The 11,361-nt window shown below is 37.5% G+C and overlaps 1 protein-coding gene across 1 annotated transcript; it reads right to left on the reverse strand.

Moving 5' to 3' along the window:
* Positions 1-3,924: 3,924 nt before the first annotated feature.
* On the reverse strand, positions 3,925-6,092 carry ccl25a (chemokine (C-C motif) ligand 25a). Its single transcript, XM_034153012.1, has 5 exons — positions 6,025-6,092; positions 5,353-5,434; positions 4,977-5,094; positions 4,747-4,858; positions 3,925-4,537 (listed from the first exon to the last, which is right to left on the reverse strand). The coding sequence occupies exons 2-5, from the start codon at positions 5,411-5,413 to the stop codon at positions 4,514-4,516; spliced, it is 315 nt and encodes a 104-aa protein (XP_034008903.1). The 5' UTR covers positions 5,414-5,434; positions 6,025-6,092; the 3' UTR covers positions 3,925-4,513.
* Positions 6,093-11,361: the final 5,269 nt, after the last annotated feature.

An 11,361-nucleotide genomic window follows, 5' to 3' on the forward strand; every position in this document is an offset into this window, starting at 1 on the left:
GGCTTTAATCCGAATCTGCTCCTCAGCTGCCAGATACTGAGTGTCCCTCTGCTCACTGACGCCTCTGATATTTATATGGGATCAAGCTTCAGCCCCAAATGTCACCCGAAAACAAGCTCTCAGACTGGTGTAGGGTCAGAAAAAGTGAGAGCTAATCAAATTTCCATGCAGAATGCTTTGTGGGATTGAGTTCTTACAAGCAGGGGCCTGCACTTCAAAGGAAATCTCCACAGCCTCTCTGTTTCTGCTGCGAGGACCGAGTGTGTCGACCAGCCCGAGCTGTCTCTAATGAAGTGTTTAAGTAGCCTCGAGCCATTAAAGCGTCGCTCATTCAAAGGCATTAATCATCTTTTATCTCAGGGGGAAGGTGTTTAGCACCTCTGACTTAAAACAAAACCCGGCCCAAACACATAAACAGGATCAGCATGGGGGCCTGAGCCTCCCCTTCAGAAGCCCCAGCACCTTTGTGTTTATTCAACATGACACCAAATGGCCAGAGCAAATCCCAGCTTCTTTTTCTCTTCAGAGAAAGGGGCTAAAAGAAGTATTAGAATAACATACATTTCAGACATTTCAATCTCTGTGTATTTAACATTTTAGAGTTGAATGTAAGCTTAAGAACACAGTAGACTGGCAAAAAGGCCTAGAATAAACCTCAAAAAATAAAACCCTGCTTTATTTACAGGCATAACACATATGGTCCAAATAAATCTTATCTTAATGTCAGAAAAACCACTTTAATATGGTGTAACGTTGGCATTGACTTATTCTTCATTCATATCTTAACAAGGTGTTAATCCTTCTTTGAAGTGTTGATATGATCCCCTCATTTTCAGCGGGATCAACGGATCATCGTTCAGAGAGCCATCAGCACTCAGACCTGTTGATTAAGGTGACGCCTTCAACAGTTTCAATTGTGGATTGCTTTCACAAATCCTATTGAAATGAATCATAATCCTGGTTAAACCCCGATATAATTGTAGTAATCACTTGATTGAATTATGCAGATCATATGATATGTAAAGATGACCACAATTGTTTTCCAAACTAAAGGGACCCTGCGGGAGAGCGGGTCCACACAGCTGTAATGTTGTTATTGATTTATAACTGTGTGCTTTGTTTTGTAAAAAATAGACTCACTTCAAAACAAATAATTGACTGTTCAGGGGTCAGAGGTTAAAAAGTTTGAGACTCATGACCAAAAATCGAATGAAAAGCTGTGTTGTTTCTGGATCTGCTGATTGTCTCAACAATATAAGGACTTGAGAGTTTGAAATGTAAACCAGCACAATTCCTTGAGAACTGAGCAAACTAGTCTCTCAGTTGGAGAAGATATTGTAATACCACAGAAAGCTCCAAAGAAATTATAAATGGACATTGTGCTGAGATTGTTCATCAAACTGCCTTGTCCAAGGTCAAGAATTAACCTTTTTTGTATCACTTGAATCTCAAAGTTGACCCCCTGTTTATCAAAATACTAATATATTTTAAAATGCATTCCCGACATGAGTATGGTAATTTTTGAACAATGTTTTAAATTATTATATTAACTTGTTATTTTCAATATAATTTGTCTTTTAAAGAGTGACACACCGACAGAGTGAAAATAAAACCTCTTTCATTGAAATAGCAGGTAGTCGTAAAAATAAGGTTTCCTGAAACCTTTGATAAAATGAAGTCAACATGTACTGACTTTAAAGAATGATAAAGATCTCCCTTCTTTCATTAGAGTTATGACATATTTCGGTCACATGTTAGAACAACAGTTATTTATGATCCTTCAAATGTAGTAAAGAGAAACTGGCTTTCATGACAGTGTTTGGGCTAAGGGTTAAACTGTACAAAATATTATGGCAATAAACATAATGTCATTTTCAAATAACTTTGAGGTGTGCAATACTTTACGACCGATTTTATCTCTTCTTTTTTGCTGTTGCTCTTTCTACGTTCCCATAAAAATGATTTATTATAAGAGTATGTTTCAGTCTTTCACACCAAACTTGCACAGACTTCTGTTAACATACATTTCTAGATTTTACAGTAAGTTAGGGAGGTGGCAGCGATATCACTTTTGATGTTAAGAAGTTTGTGCTTTTTGGTCTTCATGTGCTTAAGATCCCATTTCTTGTAATTCATCCCATTTGTTTCAGTGTAAAGTGTTTGGTTCAGATTTAGTTTCCTTTCATTTTTTCCAATCATGGTTTTCTTCGTTTGATGAAACAGGGCTAAATATTTCTGGGCACGATGCCAAGTAGCTGTTTCTTTCTGCCCAGGCAAGCAAAAGCAAGAAGCTCAGCACAAATGTCAGTCTGTTGAAATATCGACTAAAAGAAACGAAAGCCTCAGCACCAAAATCCTTTTCAGGTGTAACCAAATACTTTGACCTCCGAAGTTGGTGCATCTGTCATGTGCTATTAATGTCTTAGGCATGATTAGTTATCTGTCAGTTCATATTTCACTGTTGCCTTAAGGCATTGTTTTCAGCCAATTCAAAGAAAAACATCACCAGTACAAATGTTTATCTGCTTCCAAGTGTTGATTGATACTCAAAAACAATCACTCACTCCCTCCTCTCAACATGTACATTACCAAAAGAGAAGTGTTCGTTAAAACATCAAACACACAGGCCTAGTGTCTGATAATGTTACTACGATGCACAGGTCTGCAAGGTAACATGTGTGAAATAGATAAATTACGAAGACAACGCGGCCAAATACACGGCATTAGTCATAGTGAGATTTTATCACATGCATGTCCCAGCAGTTCTTGCGGTTGCCGATGGATATGAAAGAAGAACACACATAGATCAATGTTGAAATCCAGCCTCGTGTCAGATCAGATCCTGCTGGTTGTAAATCAGCACATCGCATTCACAGAGACGCTCATTGAAGATGTGTGCATGCCTGCTTTCTTTCTGCAGATATGTTGCCCTGCAGTTGTAATCAGAATACTTCAATCTTGTCATTTTACCGGCTTACTTTGCGGTCAGCAGTGTATCATACCTAAAAAGCACCGTCACCCAAAGAGCCACAATGGAAAAAAGCAGTTAATAGGCTATGCAAATACTGTTTATACATTTCATATATGTCTTTTTTTTTAGATATATTTTCAAAGAGAAGACAAATAGGAATATGGGGAGCATACAAATGTATAACTGTCACCATGTTAAAGGCAAACAGTGTGTGAAAGTATTATTTAAACGAGTTGTCAAATAAATGTTTGCTTCTAAAATGTTGTGAAGTAGAAGTATAAAGTGGCATCAAAAGTACATTTACCCAAACACATTACTTAGTAAATGTACTTAGTTACTATACAGCACTGTGTACAGCTTAAGTAAAATGGTGAATGTGTTACTTTTGCACTGTAAATCGCTGCCTACAGTTGTTTTTTTCATTGCAGGTATCCATAGTAAAACTGTTGTAATGATTTTAGTTACACATCTACTTATTACACAGAACTGTGTCATATTACAATTGTGTTTACACTTTAATAGTGAAATACTGCCCGCATAAAAGTGTTTAATGATGGTAACATCAGGTGGTGAAGGATATTTGTTCTTCATAGCAGGCTCATAAAGAAACAATGTGCAGACATTTCCAAGAGCATTCAGATTGTAAATGCTGTATGCCTTGTGTAAATACAGCACACAATATGCACTTCCTTAAACAATGCTGCTACCATACAATTTACAGGAGGATTATTATCCTCAAATAATTCAAACGTCTCATAAATAAATATGAGCAGGAAAAGGAATAGGGTGTTCCCTCTCCTCCTTTTCTTATTTTAGACAAAATGTCCCTGTTTTAATGAAATATAGTGTTTAAATGTTTTTGAATTAGTTAATCACAAAAAAGTGGACTAAATAGAAAAACTGTGTAGAAACATTTATGTGAACATATTCTTAAACTATGAACAACAAGAGGGTTGGGGATGATAAGCAACATTTATTGAAATAATGCTTATATAGGAACAAATACATATACAAAAAATGTATGAAAAGACAGACAGTTTAACATTTCAGAAAAAAGTTAAGACAAGAGTTTCTTATGAGACAGATTTCCCAAATGCATTTACATTTAATGATTAGTGTTTGTATATAAACGATTATTGATGGCCATCTCAGGCAAGAAGTACTCTAAATAGCACATGTATTATTATCATTTACACTGATCACCATTTATTAAGCAGCTTATTGAACACCTCATGTATTAAAAGGCAAGAAAACGGTCACAAAAGTATTCTCATTGGAGCAGCCATGCTACTGAAGGCGTTTATATGTCGCGGCCCGTCGGCAGCAGTTCATCCTCAAACAACAAGGTGCTGCTGCGATTCTACCCAAGCGTTGACCTTTATCTTAGTGCAGAGTGAAAGCAAAAGTAATGCTTGAAGATTTCCTTGGCCAGCCTCATCGACTAGATTCCAGAAAGACACCATAAAACCGTGTGTTGCTTAATGATAAGATTTGGCAGATGAAGGTGGGATGACTCTGGGCCATTTCAGCTGGCAGACGCCCTCAGCCTCTGTACGGCTGATTGTGCTGTGAGGAGAACAACACAATTAAATGTCAATTATTTTGAAAAGGGTATGTGTATTTTAGCAAGTAGCAAGATGCCTTTTTGTTACAAAAAACAACCTAAATGTCATGTCTGGAGACTATCAAAACAAGGATAGAAAAATCGAACATCCTTTTTAAACCAGCATGACATGATGACATGGACAGTTTTGCAAACTTCCTTAATCTCATACCTTCATGGGTTTCTTGTGACCCCTTGGGCGTCTGTCAATCTTCTCCTTCAGAACTGGGACCCATTTCTCTCTGGGGTTTGCACAAAACTCACGCCCCCTCTTCATGGTGAAGCTAAAGGATAATTGATGCAAACATATGTTTATTTTGAGCAGCAATGAGATGAGAGCCAAAGTTGAAGTGAGTTCAGTATCACAGTGGATGTTCTTATCGTTTTTAAATATTTACTTACATAACAGCAGGGATGTTACAGCCTCCATCTGGTACCTGCAATCTGTAGGCCACTGCATGTCTTTGAGTGCTCCTGCCCAACTGTTTCACGTACTTCAAACAGCAGTCTTCATGGGTCGCTGAAGAATCAGAAATCCAGAGCAGTAAAGTCAGAAATCAAGTACAATCCAGTGCCACCACAAAAACGACAGTAAAATACTATTCATACATCACACAGTCAAATAATCAGTCAACAAAATGCCGAAGGTCCTCAATGCAACACAGTGAGGTAACCTCCAACGCAGGTACTTAGACAATAAACCTGCCTTTTTATCTTTATTGTCGAAAACTATTTGACACTACAGTCGGATACCCGCTGCTCTATTTCAGTGACTTACTTTGAGCGAGTGCAAGGCAGACACAAGTCAGACTCAGCAAGATGAGCGTGTTGAACCGCATGGTGAGGTCTGTATAGCAGCTCTGGAAGAAGACAGATGAAAGCAAAAAGTAAAAAGAAAGCTGACCTGCAATCAGCCTTATCACTCTCTGATAATTATCCCTCTGCTCTGCCCACGCCTTTCCTATTCACATTGGAAACCTTGAACCTTGAACAAATATTTCACAACACCTCTCTTTATGTTTATGTACATGCGCTTACATTTGTATCAAACAACTATGACTTTTTAACTCTACAACTCTCGGTTGTCAAACAAATCTAATTCTCTAGAGTCTAGTCACATTACACGCCAGTTGAATGAAGAAAATCATAGCTCTAAAACATTATCCAATTTGTTTTTGATTGCCATAAATGTTTAAATTATTCTTTGATATTTTCCTCTTTTGGTAAGCAAATAAATGTGATCTTGTGGTAGGACACACAATGAAATATGATTGCTTTTAATTGCTTTTGGTGCTGTGAAAAGTTAAAGAATGATAAATAATCCAAACAAAACTGATACGAATTACATAAATTGTACTGAATCGAATCTGATAGCACACTTTTGACCGTACAAAATATGGAGGAAACTCCAAATGATCTTTTTTTTACCATGGGATATGGTATAACTCACCTCTTAAGTTGCAGATGTATTCCCTTCTCTCTTCTTGTGTCTGTGCAGGTGAGGCGAGGTTGCTTATATAGGGCTCACACGCACGCCAGGGATCATATTTCCATAAACGCAGCTTACCTTTGCACCCCATCTCATCTTTCTTTTTTCCAGTCAGGGGATTTTTTTTTCTTTCCCTGATTGCTGTATTCAAGTATCAGTCTTGGGAATTGGACCCCCACCTTATGTAAAGAGAATTTTGATCATTGGGATTTGAGTCAAACAAGCTCATTTTCCAAAGCCAAACATTTGTACTTTTACAGTTTTCAAAAATGTTCAAGAAGAGGGGAATTCTCAGCATGCATACAAAAGACTTGTTCATTTTAATTTCGTTTTTAAGTCTTCATTTTGATTTAGTAGTACCTTACCATGAAATAAACTCCCTTGTTACCTCGGGTTGTTTTAGTTGGAGTCTAGCCTGGTAAACTCTTAAAGGTTTTTAACATCACATCACACTGACAGATACATATTGAGAAATACTTAGGCTTCCAAAGTGACTGTTGAAGGAAGGTGTTTAATGCCAACACACACATTTGTTTTCAACTTGTATCGAAAAGAGTTCCTTGGAGTAAATCCTTGTACTCAAGACAGCATTTAACAAAAAGGATGGAGTAAAAGACTTTAAAGCAATTGAGTTTTTGTGCTAACATGCAGCTGTTAAAGGTAATCCTGCCCATATCCTTAACTTGATAAAGTTTCAAGTTTTTTTAACACAAGCAATTCAACGATGTTTATCTTTGTCGGCAAGTTTTGTTCAAAGAGGGTAGACTTTAAGGGAAGGGACATCAAGTATCTATATGTATATACCGATGTTATCAATACAATAGACTACAGTATATGGATATGCATTTGTATCTCATATTGAGTATTGTTTTTACTGTCGTTTAAATGTATACCTAACGTTTAAATGCACATACAGTACATTCACTATAACATTATTACATGTAGGAGCAACTAATTTAAAACAGGCAGAATAGCATTACTCACATCTCTCAGTTAACCACTTTCCCCTTTTATTAAACATGTGCCTCTTCTGCTTCCGTCACCACAGCCTATCATCTGTTTCCATCTCTTCCTGTCCTCTGCATCTCCCTCGGTCACAGGAACCATCTGCATCTCCCCCCTCACCACATTCATCTTTGACTTTCCTCCTTTCCTATTGCCTGGCATCTTCAGCATCCTTCTCCCAATATACCCAGCATCTCCGCTTTAGTGCCCCTCACAATCATGCCCCTGCACTGGAACCTGCTTCACCAAAATGATGGTTTATGTTACACTAAAATCCAGTATGACTTCCTATTTAATTTGAGAGACATCCTCAATATTTCCATATAGAAAACTATAACATGTCATAACGTGTTAAATCTTTTTCAATCACTTTCAGTCTTGCTGTAGAATAGTTTCTAAACTGTACATTATTGTATGCAAAGAAAATGTGTGATCACTGTCTCTTGATACCTTGTAAGTATCAAACATAGACTGTTTGACATTACCAAACATTAGTTGTCGTACAGTATCGATGTGAAAGTGTTCACTTTTAATTTGTGTGGAAGTCCCCATGGATGGCACACACTAAGGTTTTATCAGGCCATAAACAGTGTATCTCAGAATCAATAAAACTCAGCTGTACCGACAAATGAAAACCTTTAAAGTATTTGAGAGAAATGACGCACATACTATAAAACCCTGTGGAATTTCTCAGTTATACTGCCAGTATTCTCTGGAGAACCCCACTCTATTGTATGAAACATCATTTATACAGAATTACATATTAAAAACCTTCCTTTAGTCACATTGTGATCTGACAGATGAAAAGATATGCAATAAAAACAACTGTCAGCCTATGGCGTAACCACCTAAAGCCTTTCCTGTTAACTTCTAAAAACAGGCTGTAGTGTTCATTCGTGGACTTTTGTTGAACGCTTTTTGACAGATATTAACGAGCCTTGAGGGCTTGAGTGGACATTGGATAGCGCTGTTCCCTGTTTATGCTTTTACTCACATCCAAACATGCTTCTAAGGCCTAATGAAGCGTTTCATGAACAAGCCCTCTCCATTTCCTTTGTCTGCAGGATACTGGTGCTAACTTGAGTTGTTTGCTACACTTCTACTCAAGAACACACGACTGTGCAGTATATGATAGAAATAATGTACAGTTTTTCCCCAGGTGCCACTCACGTATCAAAGCAATTCATATTAAATGTGCTCTTAATTTTCTTATTGCCTCAGTCTGTCTGTGTGATTCTCTTGATCCCTGCTAGGTGTGTCTGTTCAATCACAGTACAAAATAAAAAAGATCAGAATATTCCTGGGAAAAACAACTTGCATCTTCAAAGGGGCCTAATTATGCTCATTTTCAGAGATCATGTTTGCATTTTGTGCCTCTACTGTGGAAAGTTTACACGCTTTAATGTTCAAAAAGTGCCTTATTTTTCTCATATTGTCTGTGCTGCAGCGCCTCTTTTCACCCTCTGTCTGAAACCAGAGCCCAGTCTGATCTGATTGGTTAGCTGGCCTGCTCTGATTGGGCAACCACTTAAAGATGTCCCGCCCCTTAAGCCTATCACATAGTGTTGGAGCGCTAGCCAATAAAAGCGCAAGGTTTACATAGTGATGTTACCCAAATCAACGAAAGAATCCAATGGAGGCGTTTCAGGCAGGGGGGAAATGTGTGGGAGAGAAACTCCCTCTGAAGAGAACTTTGGGATTTGAGCCTTTGCAGACCAATTACATGCAAAAAAAATCAATATAACACACAAAAGGAAAAAAAAACTCCAAAAAGTATAATAGGGCCCCTTTAACATAGAAAGACTGTAATCTCTATTCCTGGATTCGATGCATTTTCAAAATGTCCTGATGGTTGAATGAATATTTGTCAGGAGATGATGGTCCACTGCCAAAGGAACTTGGACTCAGGCAGTATGAGGACACTGTGTTGTCTTCAGCATTCTTTTCAGACAATATGATATGTTGTTTTATCCCTTTGCCGTTGCTGTCGTTTTTGCATGCAAATGAAAGAAGTCATATCCCAGAAATCATTTATCAGTGTCTGAGTATCTTTACTTTGGCACGCAGTACAAAAAAGCACAGCAGAGATTAAGACAGATCTCTGACATGCAGTAGATTGAAAAATGATACTGATTTAGCATCTACTCTTTTTGCAGCCATCCAGTTGTAAACTGTATATGCATGAAAAAAAAGAATACTTGCTGCAGTATGAAAGGTCGATGTTGTAAATACTTCTGCAATCGGGTGTATTTCCTTTTTAGACAAGATGTGGTTTTTTTTGTGCAAAAAAGTTAATACTTCATTAGATATTCATCAGAACAGGGTTTGTGATATAAGAAATTAAGCAACAAATATGTGCTAACTTTAAATTAGGACACGATCTTTCCCTAACCAACAGATATCGGTTATTAAAACAAAATTAGACATTAACAAGCATCATCTTCTGTTTGCACAAATGCATAATTATAAAAACATTACTGGCATTATACCTCTGCAGTTTTATTCCCAGCAAACAGGTACGCAGATATTAGCAACATTTACATTTTTTAGAGCTGTTCAAAAATGTATTCATCACAGTTGTTTAGCTCCAACCAGAAGTTATGTTCTTTAGTTCAAAAGATAAGATCAGATTATTCACCACACAACAAATTAGATGGTTTTGGGTTTTGTGAAAGAATGTGTGCATCATAAATTACTTTTGTGGTTTTTTTCTGTCAAATTTCCCCCTGGAGTATATTTTTAGGTTTTAGTTACAATAGTCACGAAGAAGAATGGGTGTATATGTAACAGAGTGTGTATGAAGTGGTGTAACTGTACTTCAAAGCCGCTTTTATTATTATAAACATATTACACAAAGCAGAACAGGAAGTCAGCATGTCCAGTGTCTGATGCAGCACATTTTCATTGTTATAACAATGTAATAGACTCTGTTTGGATATCTGCTTCACGGGATGTTTACACAGACAATTTTGTCTGGCAAAACAAAAATGCACAAACATTTATCTGGGGTATAAATAGAGTTTAGTGAGAGTTTAGCTCCCTGGCCTGCAACCAATACAAATGTTGACTGTCTCTGATTTACAGTGGACATTGGACAACGGCTTCGCTGACAGAAAGGGAAAGAAGTGAAACTGTTATGGCTCGGAGCACAAGCCAAGCTCCCCTGACAGATGATGGCTTTTGTGGCAAACAGCATAAACACATGCAGTGGCTTGTTTGAGTTGTGCCTGAAGGGGAGATTCTAAATATGAATCTTGCAGAAAACGTTTGGTCGGTATTGTGCAATAAAAGCTCTTATGAAATGTCCTCTATTCACTGTTCGTAACCGTAGTTGAACTAACAAGGCAAACAACTGTTTATGTTTATGCCTGATATGCTGTATATGCCCACTCTTCTTTTCTTTACCTGCATAATCACTTTTTAATAGAAACATTTCATATGTGTTTGCGTGGGAGCTGTTGTTGCTTAATATACCGAAGTCAAACTTCTTGTGTGGTAACTTTATAGCTTTGCTGAGGTGTTTCAAACAAGCTGATGAGAATAATATACAGTGATGTGTTAACTGTCTTGAGTATAAATGAGGCTTACCTCCAGCATTAAATGTTGTTGCCCTCTGGTGGCAGCTGAAGAGAATGACATGCAACGCAGCAGATTACTGTATTTCACAGTGTACACAACAACATGCAATGTTGGAAATATCCACATAAAAACAAACTTTGGGCAGTAATGTGAGGAAAATATTAAAGGGGTCGAAATTCAGATGTATGCTTGCTATTGTACCAACCTTACCTATCTAGCTGGGCTTGATCAGTGTCTTTTCTGAGTTTACTGCTCTGGGGAACAAGCTGCATTGCGAAACAGTCCACGATGCTTTCATATCTGATTCATGCAACCCTCTATTAAAGGCACTATTGCAACAGTAAATGAGAGGGACACTAGGCTACAAGCTAGAGTAAACAATGCTCTTTTTGTTCTAAAGAATTTGCCAAAGTTTTATGACGAAGGAAATGTATTCAACATGTTTGTAACAAAGAAAAACACACAGAGTGTTTTGATGGGAACACCGATTTAACAACATTAACATCATGGTATCATTAATTAAGTCTGTTTAATGACTGCAAAAGGCCAACACCTACTGAGAGCTTTTAGATTTCTGTCTGGATTGAAATTCCTTTTGTAAATTTCACATCTGACTTGGGGTATTTAATTTTGTCTGTTTTTTCAGTTATTTCTTGGGAACTTCTCTTTAAGATCCATTATTGCTGCACTGTGGCCGCCAGCATTTCTTCCTCC

Source organism: Trematomus bernacchii, unplaced genomic scaffold, assembly GCF_902827165.1.
Source record: "Trematomus bernacchii unplaced genomic scaffold, fTreBer1.1, whole genome shotgun sequence".
Lineage (NCBI taxonomy): Eukaryota > Metazoa > Chordata > Actinopteri > Perciformes > Nototheniidae > Trematomus > Trematomus bernacchii.